Genomic DNA, 19,212 nt, shown 5'->3' on the forward strand with positions numbered 1-19,212 from the left:
ACCCATTCTCTCTCACCCATTCTCTCTCACCCATTCTCTCTCACCCATTCTCTCTCACCCATTCTCTCTCACCCATTCTTCTTCCTAATCTTCTTCCCAATCTTGTTCGCCCAATCTTGTTCGCCCAATCTCGTATAATCGCCAGTAAATAAGCGGCTAGCCGTTTATTTCCAGTTCCGAAAACGGCGACGAGCTATCCCGGGAAACGGCTATCACCATCGATGCCGTTCATTTGCCTCACCGAAGTACCGCGCTAACGGACAAGCAAGGGTTGTCCTGTACACGCAATTATGTCTGGTCCCTTCCAGATCCGAACAACCAAATCTGTACTTCGTATATCGGCGTGTCCTCTTGTCGGCCCGAGTCCCAAGGAGAAATCTACGCTCGATTTTTCTGTGCTATTTCAGGAGTAGTCGTGTGTATCTGTAGGTAATCACCAATGGATGTTGGGGGTGGATGGATCCAGAACTTCAACACTGGCATTGCACTGCATGGCAGGATACTACACAGTAAAAGCTCGGTACACATAGCGGTGGACCTCCGTAGTCCATGATAATCCATATGCACCATATTCGTATCCGTAGTTGACTGGGAAAATGGCAAGGTTTGGCGTTGGAGACAAAGGGCGGCTTGGCGTCGGGGGAGAAGGGCGGGCTGTAATTTATGCGTCACACTATCAGTAATATTACAAGTATTTACATCTTGTACTTACATACACCCCATGTTCTCCGCATCCATTACCTACTCCACTTATAACGTCGTTCCATGCGGGCGGGTGTCGCATCGTCACGGCGGGCCTTGTCTTGTCACACAGTCACTGGGCATCCAATGTCAGCCCGGTTCTGATATCGTTTGTTTCAGTTGCTCCAATCGAGTCAGTGTGGCTTGCCAAGCCACCCGTCATCACCAGCCAATAGCCCAAGCCGAAGAGAGCTCCATTATCTCCATCACGAAGCGCCCATTTCGGTATACATCTCGCCATCATGATTGACCTTCCCCTAGACCATGGCTCCCTCGAGCATCTTCTGCCGGCATCCTGGAAAACGCAGATCACGGCGTGGCTAGCTGAGGACACGCCTTCCTTTGACGTGGGTGGATTCGTGGTCGGTGACGAGCCGCGGACGGCAACGCTCTGGGGCAAGTCGCCGGGAATCCTGGCCGGCATCCCCTTCTTCAACGAGGTCTTTGCCCAGTGCGGGTGCACGGTGCAGTGGCACGCCCGCGAGGGCTCGCACATTGAGACGCACGGCGGCAAGACTGCCCTCGCCACGGTGAGCGGGCCGGCGCGGGGCCTGCTGGAGGGCGAGCGTGTGGCACTCAACATCCTGGCCCGCTGCTCCGGCATCGCAAGCATGAGCCGGAGGCTGTTGGTCAATCTCCGTAGTGCCGGCTACAAGGGTACTCTCGCAGGCACGCGCAAGACTACCCCTGGATTCCGTCTCGTGGAAAAATACGGTATGCTGGTGGGCGGCGCCGACACACACCGCATGGATTTGAGCACCATGACTATGCTCAAAGACAACCACGTGTGGAGCCGCGGCAGCATCACCCAGGCGGTGAAGGCGGCCAGGGCCGCCGGCGGCTTTAGCTTGAAGATTGAGGTCGAGGTGCAGAGCGAAGAAGAGGCCGATGAGGCAATTGCCGCCGGGGCCGATGTCATCATGCTGGACAACTTCACAGGCGCGGGGGTCAAAACAACGTCACGGAGCCTGAAGGAGAAGTGGAAGGGCAAAAGGCAGTTCTTGCTTGAGGTTTCCGGTGGATTGACTGAGGACAACGCCGAGCTGTACATCTGCAACGGTACGTTTTTCCAAGAGTATGAGCGTACCAAGAGTACTGACAGATACCACTCCAGATGTCGATATCCTCTCAACGAGCGCTATTCATCAGGGAGTGCGCCACGTCGACTTCTCTCTCAAAATCAATTTGGAAAAGGGTCAGGGACCCGAAGTGTCGAGCTGAAGCAATGATTACAAATCGGTCATGTCCGAAAGAGCCGCAATGCTTCACAATGAGCCGGGCTTGAATCTCGAATACTTTGTGTAAATGAAGTTTCCCTAGCGTCTAGGGTTGAGCTGTATCATAGCTGGCTGCCTACGCAATACATACCTACATGCGGTGATTCCAACGTTCCCCAGGCATCTGTGAATGTATGTAGGCATGTACAGTACTTACAGACTACAGTACGGCTCCTGCATGATGATTCGGCACGCGGTTGTAATTCAACATCCTCCAGACTCACCGCTATTTCCCCACCTTCCACAAGTATGCGGATGCAGCCTAGCCCAAGTGTAATTTTAACGTTGTAGTTAATGCTGAAATGATGGGCGCTGATGCGCGGCCGATATTGTGACCCATGCCACGCCCCACACGGGAGTGATGGAATCAGCTCAATCAGGTACCATATCGGGGGGTATTGAGGGGGATGTGTTCGGCAGTGGGGCATTTCCCACGTGGCAGCCAAGCTTGCCGGACCGGGGTTCCGCTCGGCGCAGCCTTTTCCTGGCGCCAAGCCTCAATCTTCCTGACGCCAAGCCTCAATCTTCCTGACGGCCAAGCACACGTCTCGTTTTTTCTTGACGGCCGAGTTGGCGTCTCGTTTTTCCTTGACGGCCGAGATGGCATCTGAATTTTCTTGACGGCCAAGCGCACTTTTCGGCTCCTTCGTCATTGATGATCCCGCTTGCCTTTTCCTGTCACTGTTACCCCCCTTTGACTTTTCTGTCGTTCTTGATCCCGACTATTACACGCTCTTACTGCCCTTGCTGATTGTACTAGTCCTTACCATCTTATACTTACGCATACAAAATGTATAAGGTATACACCACATGCAGCAACATGTATTGTACTGTACTGTACCTATGGTAAGCAGCGTACACTGATACCCCCCTACTCCCGCTCCTGCCTGTATACACGTTACGTACTTTACAATACAGCCTCCGGCCCGAATTCGACCTCTCATTGTTTTGTGTCTTCTGATGGGCTGCATCTTCATGGCATACACTACGTACCATTTCCTTGACCCGTGCTCCTCCTCAGGCATTGCTTGCTGTTAAGATTGTGATGATTGTGATGACGATGCGCGAGAGGGCTGTCATCGCATAATGGCAAAGCCGGCCACGCCTCCTTCGAGCGTCTCCCAGGCATTTCTCTCTGCTGGCTTGGTAACATGAGTCGAGCCTGGGCCTGCTACTCAACAGGCATCCATGGGGTTGACCCGCCTATCACATTTACAAATGCACAATACATGGGTATTGTACGTAGCTGACTTTGACAGGGCCCCTCGGCCACTAATACTTACCCTTATGTATTCATACGGCGTAATCAATGGGGAGAAATGTGCACCTAACTCCTGTCCATGCTGCCGCTCCCACGTGGTGAAGGATTCAGATCCCTGAGCATGTCCGATCTAATCCAGACTTCCACACCCTGGCCCTGGTCAAAACCCCGGCAAGATTCCCCTCCTCAAAGATGCTGGATGTCTTCCAAGCAACCGTCGAGGCGCCCTTCAGGGCGCCCTTCCGGTCTCCCGCGTCCGCGTCAGCGACTCGTTGAGACGCCAGCGGAATTTCCTGCTGACAGATCACAATTTACCTGGAAAGCCAATGCATGGATACATGAGATACATGACCTTGACGAGGTAGCCGACCTCGAATAAAGTTTAGAGTTTTACATGCACCCCGGTGATGGAGTCAGCCCGAGGAGCAGTGTTGAGTTTCATCGGTTCCAGAGATAGCTTGTGCCGACGGGATGTCCCATGGCGATGTAGCATGGGCCAGTCCACTCCAACGGGTTCCTCTGAACGAGGATGAGGATGGGCCTTCAAATAGAGGGCACTCTCTCCTTCTATAGCAAGATGATCTCTTCGCTCTCCTTGATTGTTGCCCTCAAGCATCAAATGCAAGCTCCCATCAAGCTCCCTCTATCCTTCCACTTCCACCTCAGAGCGGTCCGTCATCATCCGTCAGTCTAGATCCGTCGCTTGCGGCAGTCTCCCACCCCATCTATGCGCATCATAGGTAGCATGGACGCCCCTAATATCCATACCCGGCGTGACTGGACCGAACTCTTCGTTGAGAACTCGCAAAGAGAGAGAAAACGAAGAGAGGAACACACAACAGACATAGCCCAATCAATTGTCGCCTACACTTTGGCGGCAGAGCAAAAGCTCGAGCAGGTGCTCGGGGGCAACGCGGGCTTGGCGTTGCTCGGCCACCGTCCGGCGTCGGCGGTGACAACACGGCCGAGAAACGAGCCGAGATAAAGCCAGCAACGGGACCGCCAGGGGGGGTGTCGCCCCGATGGGAACGGTGCGTTGACTTGGGAACACAGCCGGGGCTTTTGGGGCAACAGTTTCTGGGGTAAGGCCACAGGTGGCACAGCCATTGCAGAGGTTGCGGTTGGTTGCTAATCGTGCAGTTTCTTCTTGTTTAGTAGGCAACTGGGCATTTGCCCTGACAATGTCACCGTGGGGGGGGTCAAAAAACAACTCACAAACTCAGGGGAATAAGGGGAAACGTTTGGTCGTATGTATATCACATAGTTCACTTCACATGGCTGAATCCTCTTATGAATGGATAAGGCACGCCGGCATGAGGAGGGCATCGAGCTTGGCAATACCCTCCATTTACAGTACCGAACTTACCTACCACACTCAGAGACGCTGGTTCTGGTTACTAAGGTAGCCTTGTTCAGGGTATGGAATGATCATTAGACACCTACCTAACTGCAATAGTGGCTTTTCTTGGGTCTTAAATCCACAATCACCACTAAACTTTTCGCAAGACAGAACGTCAGGGCTCGTTGCGCAGGCGTGTTTGAGAGTGAGACTTCTCACTATGTCATCACACCACTGCCCACGCCAATTCGCTGAGAAATTACCCTTCAAGAACAGCAAAAGCTGAGAGCTTGGACTAACTCCAGATGGTTCCAGACTCCCCGCCACGACTCTAATTTAAGATCAGCTATCTGTTTCAGTTTGCGGTGGATGGTCCTCATCTGTAGTAGTTTCATCTCTTGAGCGTCCTTGAGATGGGGCCCATCGTGTAGGAAGGACTTATTGACCCAAGACTCAACGCGGTCAGCGTGTAAATACACCCAGTCTGGGGCGTGAATTACCTGGAATCCCAGATAGACACCATGTTCCCCAAATTGTCAGAATGTTATGTTAACGAGCACAGAGTTTGAAACTGAATTTCGTCAGAAGCGACACACACCGGTTACGACCTTTGAGTTCGAGTTGGAATCCCTGGGCGTCTCCCATCGCCTCGCTGCTCCTCGCAAGGCTTTCTTGTGCGACGGAACTCAGCGAAAGCTCGGCCCGTTGCCGGTGACAGATTCATCATTTGTCATTGGCAGGGGTGCGATGTAGGACAATTGAAATGGCCCAACAAAGCGGCCGCCTGGTGGTGACGCGATGCTCTCCTCTGCGGAAGAGATGGGGCCCCGCACGCCTCTCAGCCATCAATGATAGCTGTACCGGTCACCGCGGGCGTACCCCGGAGAGAAGCCGAATTCTTTCGGCCATTCCCTGGAGAGAAGCCGAATTCTTTCGGCGTAACCTGAAGAGAAACCGAATTCCTTCCGTCATCCGAGGCCAGCGCATGAGGAAAAGAGACGATAAATTAGGGCATCGACTGCAAACTGCCGGTGTAAGGAGGTACTGTACTAATTTTCTCCTTCCCCCCTGAAGGGCTGCAGATTAAGGGCGGCTAAGTCACGGCTGAAGAGTTTGAAGTCACTGTTACACAGGCCTATTTTACTCAACACTCAAAGAGCTCGACGCCATCACGGCGGGTCCGGTCTGGAGCCTGGCCAACAGGACCAGACCGGACTCACCAGAGCGCCGGCAAGCGCATGCTACCATTTCCGAACCCAATTGCAGACGTAGCCTTGGCAAAGTCTTGACTCGGCTCTGGTAGGCAAACATTGTAACTGTAAGTAAGTGATTGTAGGGGGTGGGATAAAATGGTACAGTACCTACCATGCTGAGCCCGGCCGCAACTATTGTGCAGCTGCCCATGCCTCGGGCAATCTTTGAGCAGTTGGTTGCCTCCATCGTCCGGATCGAGTCGAAAATGCTTCAAAAGCAGACACACTGGGCTCGAGTCTCTTGCGCATGGGACTTGGTGCCAGAACACGTGGAACGGCCCAAGCCTATGGCAACTCGGAATACCACAGAATCTGTGTGGAACGATATGCGATCGACCATCCGCCAGCCTGACGCCTTATGGGTTCACAACATAAGAAGCGTAACTGGGCTGACTTAGGCCTTCCTCGCCGTCTGACGTTGAAGGCAATCATGATTCGAAAACTCATATCAATTCTGGATGCCAGCAACGCCTCTCTGATGGCCCCTGATTGTATTGTGTTTAGAACTTGACTCCGGGGTCGGTCCGTTTTGCGGCGCATTGTTGAGTATTCTGTGGGCTTTCTGCAGCAGTATCGCGTCGGGAGAAGAACACCTAGGCTTAGCTGCTGCTCGACTGCCTTGCGGTGCGGGAATGGCTGCTTCATCAAGCAATCTTGCCCTTGTACTAGATTCCGTGACTCTTCAAAATTTACTGTCCAGGAGAGGAACAGCTAAGATGAGAGTTGCTTTCGTCTTCCAAGACTCCAAATCTGGCATACTGCAAGCGCCATCATGCATGGTTCCCAGTCGGGCTGGAACCTTTGCGTGGAAACATTCCAAATGAGCTGCGCGGGATGTCTCATAGACTCAACTATTCTGGGGATAATCTGCTGCAAGACTGAGTGCGGGGAGAGCACACTTAACAATCAGCGGTCATTCCAGCAGCGCATCTCAGTCTCTATGGATTGAGTCCCCCGGGGTCGTGTTGCATTTGTTGAATCTGACAAGCCCCAAATACAAATAGTAGCGAGCCTTGCTGTCAAGACAAGTGATCTGAACGACGGCGCCGCTGCTGGACGTTACCCTAAATGCCTCTGAGACTGCGCCTCTGACAAGATGGGCACGCCGCACACCCACGTAGGGCATTTGGCGGTGGTGGGCTGCCGTGGGCGCACTGCCGTTGTCCGTTTGGGAGAACGGGCAAGAAACAGTTCATGTACTAATCTGAGGGTCATCCTCACTCGAGCCAGAGGAATTTTCCTTGCTCCTTAGCAAACATCTCCTAGATAAATTCTCTGTTAGTCCCGACCGATCAACAACCTTCTTGCTGTCAGCTTTCCTAGCGTGTGTTGTACCACATAAAGAAGGCTTTGACATTGAGAGAAAGTTATTGACCTCAGCCACGTTCAGTCAATCCTGGCATGCGTTGTCCGTCCTCGACCAGCTCGCAAGAGAGGTTGCTTCCCCTTATCCGCCCGCCACGATGAACACCGCCTCTTGCTCCGATGGTCGAAATATTCCTATCAGGTATCGATACCCTAGGGGCACCCTGCTTCCGGCCGCCGTCGAAAACATTGCCGAGAACTGAAATGCGGCGAGCAGCTCCGTATATCAGTACGGGGCTCCAGGTGGGTCGTCCTCGAGCAACAGAAGCATACCTTAGGGCCCCATACACGTGTCATAGCACGTCGGATAGGGGACCGGACCGGGATGATGCAGGAACTGAGGTTCGAGGATGTCTTGAATAAACGCCCGAGGTAGCGTTTGGGCCCGACATTCATCACTGGCCTCTGCAGTCTCGTATGCCGAGCAGGGATAGGCGTGAGTAGCACATTCGCCGACCGACTTTTCCCACTTTTTGTTTCGTTGATTTATTGTCACAACTTGCGGACCTCCAACCCGAAACACCACCCAGATTCCTAGAACTCCCACTTAGGTGCCGGAACGGGAGTATCCTTTCCCTAATTTTGATCTCGAGTTTGCTTGTTCTTCTCCAAGATGTCGAAAATCTGTGCCGCAAATTGCACTGCAACGGGCAGCTGTCCTCACAAAGGGACAGGAGAAAAAGGGGTGGGGTGTAACATCTTCCAAGAAAGCTGCCCCCATTGCAGCCGAGAGAGAAGGGAGACTGACTTCCTCTGTCCACAGGCCCGTCCGGCCACCGACTCCGGTCAACCGATCGATTTGCCGTCCGCCAGGCCGTCGACCACCCCGTCGAGTCCGCAACAACATGAAGGGGGAATAAACCGAGACCTTGCTTCAGGCGATGAGACGGCCACGGCACCTCCGCGCGCCGTCGGTACTGAAGGAACCATAGACCTCATCACCAGCGGTGACAAGCAGAATAGCAAGTCGGCGCCCGGAGCAACTGCAGGATCTGTCGATGCCCAGTTTGGGTCCGAGGGGTAGGAGGGCCGCCCTGGCACAACGAACTGCATTCTTTTCTGTCAACACCGCTAACGGTATTTGCAGTCAGTCGGCCTCGTCGCTGTACTCGGGGATCGCAGATAACCAAGGCATTGCCCTGGTCGCAGGGGTTGTCAAAGGCGAAGACAAAGCAGCGGACGCCGTAGCCGTCTATGTCGTCGACCATCAGCAAGACCGGCACCCTCGCATTCCAGAGTTATTATATAACGGTACGGTTGAGGAACAACAAAGTGAGATCGTGGCGCAAGTCACAGAGCCTATACATCGACTCCAGCTGCTGCCCCTCGGGCACAATGGCCACCGTCCACTATACTCGGCCGCAATCAGGGAGACGGATGAGGAGCTGAACGACGAAGAGTCGACTGTGGAATGAGCTGGCCATGGAGGTAGAATATGAAAGGATGAATGAACAATTGTCCGAACCGGAGCATCGACTGTCTGAGTGGCGACACTATCGTCCAGTGTTTGCTGCCCCTTCACTAGTTCCGAGCCCGACGGAGAAACGCCGCAAGCTATACTTTTTCATGATAGAATTGTCGCAAAAGAAATACCGAACCTCCATTTTTTGCCACCGTGTCGGTGTCCGTTTGAGCGTTGCCATCAGCTCCTTCCGTTGGCTTTGGAGAGCCCATCGTCGCCCCTGCCAAGTCTTTCCGTCCACTCAATCCACAAAGACGAACTATGCGGCGTAACCTCCATTAAGACTGAGCTCGTCCTGATTGCCGACTGGACACCGATGCTTTTATCGTCATTGAAGGGAGCAACCTCAGGTACAGTATACTTAGTAGGACCTAGACGAAGTACATAACGTACCCTACTCCCGCTGAAGCAACCTTGAAGTCAAAGCGCTCCATAGCAGCACCCTTGGACCCTTAAAGCAGGCATATCTTGCAACACTGGGCGGCGATTGGGCATTTCCACCGGATCTAAGGTATGAAACCACGGCAGCAATGCATCGCCTAGTGCCTCAGGGGATACAGGTACGATGCGGGAGGCACCGTCCCGTCCTGCACCCCACAGATAATCTGATCGCTTGCATCGGCAACGTCATATGCCACATACTGCAGTACCACTACTATCACATATCAATGTGATAGCTTAACTCCCGGACCAGGTGGTGCGTTTGCTAAGGCACCGCGTGGCCCAGCTACTGTAGACGGTTCCCCGCCGGATCATGCAGCGAGATCTCTCGGAGCTGCCCGATGCTGCATTTGACGCTGTCGCAATGCCATACGAGCTCCCGCATGCTTGGAGGCTTCAAGCCACCCGAGTTTTGTGGTAAACCGACTGGACTCCGTTTTGATCTGGCTCGGATGTTTTGGGCAAAAGTACCTTGAGTAGGTACTTGGCTATGCCAGGTCTGGAAGATATCTAGGCAAAGCAATGAAGCGATATCACTGCGCTCTAATGCTTCGACATTCATACCTAGTTGATACCGAATATGGGCAGGGTAGCTATGATGGAGTTTGGGACAACAAGTCCCGTCACTTCAGGCGCGATGCTCATAATCCAACCCGTATCACGGGCCGAGACGATCGGCCACTGTCGGGTTCGTGGAAGTGCAGACTTTGCTCCATCTTGGCGTAAGAATCGGGCGCTAACTCAAGGTGACTTGCCAATAATGTAGCCCATCAATTGGAGTCGGTTCGAGCCCGCCTTGTTGGTCGGATGCAGTCTGCCGTAAAAGTGCTTAGGATACTGGCTAAGTGGTAAGTATAGGTAACGAAGTATGTACAGTACTGTATAATACCTCTGTGTATGTATTTCATGGGTGCGGACGTACCGTATCGTATGTATTATACTCTTGTACTCCGTACGTACTAGTTAATGAATGCGTCCGGCATGGACGGTAAATTCCGTACGGATACCGTCCTGGGATTCACATACCTTACTTAGCAAGTTAGCGGCGCCCCAAGCCGGGCCACAGGCCCCCATGATTGCCCGATCGACTCGACGGCGGGCTGAGGCGGCCGAGGTGTGTCATACCGTTCCGCATGCCCTGATCGGCACACTCGGAGCGCAGTGGCATCTTATGTATTTAGCTCTGGCATCTCGTATATCCTTCGTAACTGCTAGACCGCCGAGTGACTCTCCACAGTCAAACAAACGCATTACAGCATGCAAAGTGATTAACCTGGCACTCGACCTTGTCAAGCTGAGGCGGAGTCAAGATTGTACTGTACCCCCAATTTAAGCTGTCTCTTAGCGGGATCCGGCGTATTTAATCCCACGGCACTGTGCTCATTCTCAAGCAAGCAAACAACTTCCTCTGCTCAGCAACTTTGACGACTCATCACACCATAAATCCAGAATCTTCCACGACACAGAAAGTAAATTTCAGCAGACGAGGAATTCTTCCCAGCGCTCAAAGACACCATAACCGACGATCATACAGGATTATCACAAATCAGCGTTGCGATCGCTGACCAAGAGCGGGACGGAGACGTCAAATTGATGGAAAACCAACACTTGATTGAGCTCGACGGAAGGACCGGCGAGGGCGGCGGACAGCTAGTGCGCATAGCATGCGCCCTCGCTGCCGTCGCGACTCAACCGATTCGGATCACACACGTCCGGGGCAACCGGGAAGGCCCTCGAGGCGGAGGTAAAACCCCTTCATGCTTTCCTCCCCCAATCTCGCTCATGAGTCTCAAAACTAACCCCACACCCCCATAGGCTTGAAATCGCAGCATGTCACGGCAATCGAATATCTCGCCAAGGCCACGGCAGCCGACGTGACGGGGCTCTCAGTGGGCAGTCACACACTGGAGTTCCGCCCCCGGCTCAAGCCGTCGGCGCTGATAGAAGGCAAGGACCGCACCATCAAGATCTCGGCCGACTCGCCGGCAGCCTCCACCCTGCTCATCTTCCAGGCCGTCTTTCCCTTTCTCCTCTTCGCGGGCACCGAGAAGGGCGAGCCCATCACCCTCGAAATCTCGGGCGGAACCAACGTCTCCTTCTCGCTCTCGTACGAGTACCTCGATCAAGTGCTACTCCCCACCCTGCAGGACGCGTTCGGCATCTCCGTGGAGCGAAAATTGCACAGCCGCGGCTGGAGCCTCGGTAAACTGCAGCGCGGCAAGGTGACGTTCAGTTTCACACCGCTGAAGCCGGGCGAAACGCTCAAGCTCAGGGAAGCGGGGTCCATCTATAACGGTAGTCCCGGGAGGGATGTGGAAATCGAAGAGGTGGACGTGTCGATGATCGTCCCGGCGGAAATGCACGAACCACTAACGGACGCACTCGTCGCTGACCTTGAGGAGCTGTTCCCGGGAGCCAAAGTCAATTTCAAGATCATTGAGGACAGCGGAGCGGATTCAAGGGTTTATGTCCTCCTAGTGGCAAAATCAGGTGCGCTGCGCTGGGGGAGCGACACTCTCTCGTCTATGCCCAAGAAGTCAAAGGGCAAGTCCGGGCCGCGGCCGACCATTTCATTTTGTGAGGACATCTCGCGTCGGATAGCTAAGAAGCTGTTCGACGAGGTGGCGACTGGTGGAGTGGTCGATGAGTTTCTTCAGGACCAGCTTGTGATCTTCCAAGCGCTCAGCGAAGGCAGGACATCCTTCCCTCGAGGCGAGAATGACAGCGGTGGACTGGAGCAGGCCGTGGAAAACTTGGAGATCGACGAGCGCATGCGCAAGGACAGGACAGACAAGCCGTTCGGCGAAGGCAGCTTGCACACCACTACAGCACGTTGGGTGACGGCGCAGCTGCTCCCAAGCGTTGCGTGGTACAACAAGGGGAAGATTTGCGAAGGCGTCGGAATGAATATGGGATCCGGAAAGGCACGCTGAAGCGGGAACCCAGTCTGGGTGGAGCGTGCATTGTATTATATACCCGCGTTCAGCGCTTGAGCTGGTTCGGGCTGGGAGAGGAGTTCCTTGGCGTTTAGCCCTTTGAGGAATGTTAGCTAGCTGCTTGATACCTCAGGCATAGCGTAATGATACCCCCAGCCAGATTTTGTGAACAAGAGTCATCAAGAAATACCACCTTAATTCTAGATACCCATCGTGGAAAAGGGGGATTTAAGGGGCATTGAATGAGGAAACTCACGGAATACCTACCCAAAACCGGCCCGTCCATGGTATTATTACTAACCCGAGTCGGAGATTTATCTATATCGCTCATAGGCCTCTGCTTCCTTTTGCCGCGCTTCAACCATTTCAATCACCTCTCGGCTGTATAGATCCTCGAGGTTCTTGGCGCCCTGCAGTATTTCCTTCTGGTGTCTTGTGGCTTCCTCCTTGGTCATACATACCAGATCCCGTAGCCTGAGGTTGGAAGACTTTTGTTCGGCGTTTCCTTCGCCGATACGGACTAGGGTGGTTTCCAACGGTTTTCTCCACCTGGTCAGCACGAGTTTGGTGGGAATGCCAGTGACGGCGCTTCTGCCCCTGAACGCCTCTTCCACCAGGAAAGCAATGTCTCCCGGCGTGATGGGGACCTTAAGACCGATGCAGACATCTGTCCGACCACCTTCGATCATGCGCACGATTTTTTCCTCGCTGGCTTGAACGTATGCCAGAATGGCGTCGTACATCTTGTCTCTGGCCTTGGCTGGTTGGTAGTCAATGGGATATCCTGGGGGAGAGTCAACAGAGACGCCCAACATTCCAGTTACACAGCGTCAATGGTAGGCAGGCTTACCTGTAAGTCTCAGAATAACATGGTTCGCCACTGTGTATCCAAAAACTGCCGGCATGGTCCCCAGCACCGGTAGGATACGAACCCGGAAATCAGGCAGCACGCCGAGATCGCCCACCGCCCCCTTCTGGAACTCCTCTTCTGAGAGCGGCAGCAGCGCCGCTTTGCCCTCGCCCATCTTCTCGGTGGAATAAACCACTGGAATCCCGCTGCTCACACCAAGCAGCTTCAACCTCCTCCTGGTGGCCCTCGAAAGCCCATCCTCAAAACTAGCCCCGATATCCCCCACCATGACCCGGGTGGGATCGCTCTTGGTGCCCGCGCCCATAGCCGAAATGACCGGCAGGCCATGGTCGTGGCAATACTTGAGCAGCTCGACCTTGCTGTCAATATTATCGATGGCGTCAATGACAAAATCAACAGGCCTAACCGCCTTCCCGCCCTCATCCTCCACCCAGCCACCCAGCAACTCATCCGCAACCTTGCCATCGAACTTCTGTAGCCTCAAATCAAACCTCACCCAGGGCGTGACGGCCACCAGGCGGCGCTGGAGGCACTGCACCTTGGGCAGGCCGACGTCGGCGAGGGTGGCGACGGCGTGGCGGTTCAGCGAGCTGAGCGTGACCTGGTCAAAGTCGATCAGGCGGAGGCGCGAGACGCCGGAGCGGGCGAGGGCGGCGCACGCGTGGGAGCCCACGCCGCCGCAGCCCACGATCACGACGCAGGAGTCGCGCAGCCGGGCGAGCCCCTCATCGCCGAGGAACACGCGGTTGCGGGCGAGCTGCTCGAGAATGAGCTCGTCGTCGAAATCGCCGTTCTGCGCGCGGTGCGCGAGCACCTGGTTGTGCTCGTCTTCCTTGTCGGGTTTGGGCAACGGGCCGACGCGGGTCAGCTGTTCATTTTGCGGAGCCCCAAGTGGGAATTTAGTCAATAAGACTGCTTCGGGACTGTGTGGAAAAGGAGGCAATGTTGTAAGGGGTCAAGGGTGGTGGGGGGTTATAGGGCGTACAGTTGGCAGGGCTGAATCGCTCTCATTGGGCCCCGGGATAGACTGCTTTAGGCGGGAGGCCCGTCGACCATCTTGTTGCAGGCGCTGGTAGCTCAGCACTGCGGCAGCAGCGACTGCAGCGGATACGACGGCGGTTGCTGCCAGCTGTACCTTGGGATTGGACGTGAGGGAGGTCATTGCCTTATTCTAGGTATACTGGATATGCAATGTGGGCTATGAATATCGTGCAATTGCAGCCATATCCGTCTAGATACGACAAGATCTGATATGGTTGAGATTGCTGTTGTTGAAATTAGGTTTCTCGTCCAAAAATTGCGAGGTCTCGTCTGGAAAGCCGTTGCTTTCGTCATTTATAACAGGGGTAAGCATCCGCCAAGGCTTCAGAAGCCTTACCGTACCCATTCAAGTTAGCGCAGAACTGATACCTTAGCGCTGAGTCTGTGCGCCAACCGCTTACCTCTCGTGCCTCTTTCTGTTTCGCATTCGAATTCGTTTCCCGAGGTTTGACCCCCCCGCCTTCCTCAACTCCACCGCAATTGAGTGAAGGCGGAGAACCATCACTGGACCGGCCAAGCTCGCATTCGGATACGGGTCTTGACTTTGATCTGAGTAAGCTACAGGTACACGTACTGTTGGTGCAAGTGGAGAGGAAACGCATCAATGGAAACAAGGGCCCAGCCAGTGATTGTAGACCATCGTGGGCTAGCCCCCAATGCCCTCCCAAGTCCCAACGAACATCCCAAGTTACCCCGCAACAAGGTACACATATAAGAAGTCAGCTTCCTTCCGAATGCTTTGGGTACTTGATCTAGGGTAATGGAAATCGTTGCTTTCTGTAGTCTCAAACTCGCGGTATGGTAGATTTTCCTCAACATTTTCCCCTTACCAGATCAAAGTCTGACCATCATCCTCGCAGTGTTAGCATAACTATACCCAACCCGTCTCAACAACACAATGGCCTCCGCTCAAGCCAAGACCGTCATTGTCACAGGTGCCGCCGGCGGCCTCGGCAAGGCCATTGCAGATGCCTTCCTTGCAGCGGGAGCAAACGTTGTCATCTGCGATGTCAACCCCCAACGCATCGCCTCTGTCGACGAAGAGTGGGCCAAGTCCTATGCCGGCAGATTTCTGACCCAGCAGGCCGATGTCACGGACGAGGCCGCTGTGCAGAAGCTCATTGACGCTGCCGTCACCAAATTTGGCCGCCTCGATGTGCTCGTCAATAATGCCGGCGTCATGGACGACTTTTCCCCCGTGGGGGCTTGTTCCAAGGAGAAGTGGGATCGTGTCCTGAACATCAACCTGAACGGGCCCTTTCTCACGACCAAGGCAGCCATTGCCCAGTTTGAAAAGCAGGAGGCCCCTGTGCGTGGTGTCATTATCAACATTGGCTCCAACGCCAGCACCCACGGCTTCAAGAGCGGCGCTGCCTACACCGTCTCCAAGGCCGGCGTCATGGCCCTGACCAAGAACACGGCCGGCTTCTACGGGGACAAGGGCATCTACTGCATGGCCCTGCTGCTTGGCGGCATGAACACCAACATTAACGACGCCTTTGCGGCAGGGTTGAATATGGAAATGTTCCAGAAAATCCAGGCCTCACAAACGCCCTTTACGCCCGAGAAATTTGTGCCCATCGAGAGCGTGGCCAAGTACTGCCTCTTTCTAACCGACAAGGACATTGCGCCCAGTGCAAATGGTTCCTGCATTGTGTTCAACAACAACTGGCCTGAGGCGTAGGGAGGCATGGATGGGGCACAGGATATAGAGCTCGGGTTCGCCTGGAAAGATTTTCAGGGGTGTAAACAAACGCCACCCGTCTAAGATTTGGCCCAATCGCATTGTGAATCCAGAGATGATCATTAAGTACCATCGTACCCCGAGAAGAATATAAGCCCCATTTCATTCCGACCAGCGGCATGTTGCCTCTGACAGCGATCCAAATCATCCATACCATCACGAGTGCTGGTGGGCGCCCTCCATTACGTCGACATTAAGAGCTCTTGCAGCCTCGACCATATGGTTCCGTGGTTCCATCGCATGCATTTTTAACTTTGCGACTTATTTCCTGCGTTTTTCGTCCCTGTCTAATGTAGTCTCCATGATCCCCATGATTTGCCTCCTGGTCTGGCGATTCTCCAAATTTCTGCTGCCATATCATTCATCTAGGCCTTTGCTACTACAGACCGCTAGATCAACACCGTAGGGTCATTACCCCGCCACATCAACTCAAACAACTTGATGTACGACAACAATGACCGGGCTCCTACTTTCCCGCCTTCGCCAGCGCCGTAGCCATATCCCTCAGCTTGAACTTCTGAATCTTGCCGCTCGCCGTCTTGGGGTACTCGTGGACGAACCAGACATGCTTCGGTGCGAGGTGGTTCGACAAATGCGTTCGCACCCATTCCCTCACGCTCTCCCTCGTCAGCAACTCCGCGTTCCCGGGTTGCTCCCTAGCCAGCTCTTCTCCCTCGACCTCGACGCCCTCGTGCGCAATCACAAACGCGCCGACGCTCTCTCCGTACCTCTCATCCGGCACCCCCACCACGCTCACCTCTGCCACCAGGGGGTGCTGAAACAGGCAGTTCTCAATCTCCAGCGGACGGATGTTCTCCCCTCCGCGGATGATGAGATCCTTGATCCGCCCCGTTATCTCCACGTACCCCTGCTCGTCCATGCTGGCCTCATCGCCGCTGTAGAGCCAAACCACCTCATTTCCGTCCTCGTCCTTCTCCACCGTCCTCACCTCGCCGGTGCGCTCCTCATCCCCCCAATACCCCCTCATGACGAGGTACCCAGCAGCAGCCAGCTCTCCACGCTGTCCGATAGGCACCACTCTAGAGCGGTCATCCGGGTCTACTACCTTGACTTTAGTATGAGGCATAGCCTTGCCCACTGACGCCGTCCTCTTGGCAAAGGGATCGTCGGGCGAGGTCATGCAGCTCACCGGGCTGGTCTCGGTCATGCCGTAGCAGATGACGAGGTCGCTCAGCCCGAGTGTGTCGTAGAGCTTGCGTAGGAGGGACTCAGGGACAGAGCTGCCGGCTGCGATACCCTTGCGTAAGTGGGTGGGGAAAGCACGGATGTGCTCCTCCGGGACGGTGGGCGGGTGCAGGAGCTCCAACATGGCGACGAACATTGTAGCGACGCCGTAGAGACCCGTGGCCTTGTGCTCGGCAGCCATTCGGAGAGTGGCGAGCGGGTCGAAGGCGGGCGATGGGAAGAGGATGGCTGCGCCCGTCGTTGCCGTCGCCATGTAGCCCAGGACGGAGCCAAAACAGTGGAAGAGTGGCGGCGGGCACACAATCAGATCGGATGGTTCCAAACCCATTCGGTGGGCGATGAAGAAGCCGTTGTTGAGTATGTTGGTGTGTGAGAGCATGGCTGCTTTGGGCTGTGACGTCGTGCCAGACGTGAATTGAATGTTGATGGTTTCCGAGGCAGAGATCGGTGAGTCCGGGATAATTTGACGCGAGGCGACGCTTGAGGAGCCTCGGAGATCACCGAGGTCTGGCAGCAGGGACTTGAACGATGTCAATGAACGGAGGGAAGATAAAGCAGGAAAGCAGGAGAGGGGGTGGGAAGCTGCGTTGTCGACTACAACCACCGTTTTGAGAGTTGGAATCTCGGGCGCTTCGACACGACCAGACTCAAGGTCTGGGACGATGGTTTGTAGTAGCGGTAGGTTACTCCGTCCGCGGCAGGGCTTGTAAGCGAGATCAGTGACAGCCCCAATGACCAAGAGTTCAACCCCGAGGTGGTTCAGTGCTGCAGTGACTTGCTTCACGTTGAAACCCGGATTCAGCGGAACGAGGATGGCGCCCAGCTTGAAGATGGCATAGGTGAGAGCGGCGAACTCGGCACAGTTCCCAAGACTCACGGCGACTCGGTCACCTTTCTTGACGCCCAGTGAGCGGAGCGAGTGAGCGATTGCATTTGACTCCAGGTCGAGTGCGTAATAGCTGAGGACCCTTTCAGAAGCCCCTGGGATACCGCTGGCAGGTATGCTTGGTAGTGCATCTCGGGCTGTCGTTGGTGAGCGACAGATAACGGCCGGGCGATCTCCGAATTGCGAGACAATGGAAGAAAAGTGCTCGGGGATTGTCTGTGACAGCAACGACGGCTTTGGAAAAGTGTCAATAGCAGCCCTAGGTCCGGTTGTAGCAGGGTAAGGTGGTCTCCTACCTCTCTAGGCCCCTGACTGATACTCGTCGTCAACCCGCCGCCACTGACCACTCCGCTTTTGTATGTCCTTTCCCCGACAGATGGGCGCGAGCTGGCGCGGAGCGGTAGCGCTCGAATGCCCCTACTCATGAAGCCATTGCGAGAGGTGAGTTGGGGGGAAACAGCTGTAGCCAGCCGCGGTTGAGGACGCATTGTGACTCGCCTGTCTCACGTTGCATGAGCTCACATTGGCTTCCAATGATAAATAAACCTGGATCGTCTCTACAGCCGCACCCATGGCGGGTGAGTCCGGCAACTTGCGAGGAGGCCTCACACCCTAAAAGGGATCAATCATAGGAAGGGGAAGAAGTTACCCCAAACCACGGTGGGGTTAAGACCATCGATCAATCTCCCTCGGCTTCTTGCATCGCGTAATGAGAAGTCACCGCGGTAAGGCGCCAGTGGTCCAAATAAGGGAGGTTCTACCTATGCAAATTCCTACCTCCCGTAGGTCTTGTAGGAGCAGGAGTCTGAAATGCGGGGTGCATGAACCATTCGTAGACGGGGATATTCTCCACATGCGAGTGAAGCACGTACCCCTACGGAGGTACCCTGACACCCGTCATCCTTCCTCAGGGGTACTGTATGTACAGTACGTACAAGTACAAGTACATTGTCGCCTTACCCAGGCCGATGGTTTACGCCATCTCTTGGTTTTCGTTTCTCAAGCTCATGATGCCCAGCTGTATTCGAATTGGCCTTTCTTTCTCGTTCTGCTCATCTCAGACTCAGAGCTTTAACTGTTCGTAACTTGGCGATCCATTGCAACCCCAGAATGGCATCCGTTGTCAACCCGATGGCGCGGGGTTAGCCGTCTCCACTTTTTCGTAAAACCAACCTGGAGATCGGAATCGCAACGTCATTGGAGGCACTGAGCCGTCCGCAGCCGGTCTCCCTTCCCGGCTCGATTCGGCCGCAAAAGGCCAAAGGTATCCGCCGGCGCTGTAATGGATGTCTCGCGGACCCCGACCGATCGACGGCAGGAAGTGCCGATGGCGGTTGTGTACAATACCTGAACAACAACCGTGATAATTCACTGTCCCTTGAGTCTAGC

At 54.6% G+C, this 19,212-nt stretch overlaps 6 protein-coding genes across 6 annotated transcripts in view; 4 read left to right on the forward strand and 2 right to left on the reverse strand.

Moving 5' to 3' along the window:
* Nucleotides 1–2,190, forward strand: part of N656DRAFT_722602 (nicotinate-nucleotide pyrophosphorylase-like protein) — a 6,700-nt gene extending 4,510 nt beyond the window's left edge. The window contains exons 3-4 of the mRNA XM_064812503.1: nucleotides 918–1,800; nucleotides 1,856–2,190. Coding sequence (XP_064675301.1) covers nucleotides 918–1,800; nucleotides 1,856–1,962 — 990 coding nt within the window. The 3' untranslated portion in view covers nucleotides 1,963–2,190. The remainder of the gene's footprint in view (nucleotides 1–917; nucleotides 1,801–1,855) is intronic.
* A 4,777-nt stretch (nucleotides 2,191–6,967) lies between these two features.
* On the forward strand, nucleotides 6,968–8,848 carry N656DRAFT_841350 (uncharacterized protein; the record flags this gene model as incomplete). The annotated part of the gene is made up of 3 exons (XM_064818985.1): nucleotides 6,968–6,988; nucleotides 8,000–8,256; nucleotides 8,324–8,848. The coding sequence occupies 3 exons, from the start codon at nucleotides 6,968–6,970 to the stop codon at nucleotides 8,649–8,651; spliced, it is 606 nt and encodes a 201-aa protein (XP_064675302.1). The 3' UTR covers nucleotides 8,652–8,848.
* Nucleotides 8,849–10,308: 1,460 nt separating this feature from the next.
* Nucleotides 10,309–12,156, forward strand: N656DRAFT_773922 (EPT/RTPC-like protein). The gene is made up of 2 exons (XM_064814162.1): nucleotides 10,309–10,883; nucleotides 10,955–12,156. The coding sequence occupies exons 1-2, from the start codon at nucleotides 10,733–10,735 to the stop codon at nucleotides 12,070–12,072; spliced, it is 1,269 nt and encodes a 422-aa protein (XP_064675303.1). The 5' UTR covers nucleotides 10,309–10,732; the 3' UTR covers nucleotides 12,073–12,156.
* A 233-nt stretch (nucleotides 12,157–12,389) lies between these two features.
* On the reverse strand, nucleotides 12,390–14,108 carry N656DRAFT_786387 (uncharacterized protein; the record flags this gene model as incomplete). The annotated part of the gene is made up of 3 exons (XM_064816516.1): nucleotides 12,390–12,859; nucleotides 12,926–13,814; nucleotides 13,932–14,108. 3 exons carry the CDS (start codon nucleotides 14,106–14,108, stop codon nucleotides 12,390–12,392), a joined length of 1,536 nt encoding a protein of 511 aa, XP_064675304.1.
* Nucleotides 14,109–14,428: 320 nt separating this feature from the next.
* Nucleotides 14,429–15,921, forward strand: N656DRAFT_841353 (NAD(P)-binding protein). The gene is made up of 2 exons (XM_064818986.1): nucleotides 14,429–14,783; nucleotides 14,848–15,921. The coding sequence occupies exon 2, from the start codon at nucleotides 14,886–14,888 to the stop codon at nucleotides 15,669–15,671; it is 786 nt and encodes a 261-aa protein (XP_064675305.1). The 5' UTR covers nucleotides 14,429–14,783; nucleotides 14,848–14,885; the 3' UTR covers nucleotides 15,672–15,921.
* A 276-nt stretch (nucleotides 15,922–16,197) lies between these two features.
* Nucleotides 16,198–18,248, reverse strand: N656DRAFT_699964 (long-chain fatty-acid-CoA ligase-like protein; the record flags this gene model as incomplete). Its single annotated transcript, XM_064810826.1, has 2 exons — nucleotides 16,198–18,057; nucleotides 18,120–18,248. 2 exons carry the CDS (start codon nucleotides 18,246–18,248, stop codon nucleotides 16,198–16,200), a joined length of 1,989 nt encoding a protein of 662 aa, XP_064675306.1.
* Between the last annotated feature and the right edge of the window lie 964 nt (nucleotides 18,249–19,212).

This window comes from Canariomyces notabilis, assembly GCF_033297395.1.
Source record: "Canariomyces notabilis strain CBS 508.74 unplaced genomic scaffold N656scaffold_1, whole genome shotgun sequence".
Taxonomy (NCBI): Eukaryota; Fungi; Ascomycota; class Sordariomycetes; order Sordariales; family Chaetomiaceae; genus Canariomyces; species Canariomyces notabilis.

Excerpts from the sequence above, each read along its gene's own strand:
- N656DRAFT_773922 (XM_064814162.1), top strand. The coding sequence starts at position 10,733 with ATGGAAAACCAACACTTGATTGAGCTCGACGGAAGGACCGGCGAGGGC. Across the intron at positions 10,884-10,954 it reads GGAAGGCCCTCGAGGCGGAG|GCTTGAAATCGCAGCATGTC; the intron begins GTAAAACCCCTT and ends ACACCCCCATAG.
- N656DRAFT_841353 (XM_064818986.1), top strand. The coding sequence starts at position 14,886 with ATGGCCTCCGCTCAAGCCAAGACCGTCATTGTCACAGGTGCCGCCGGC.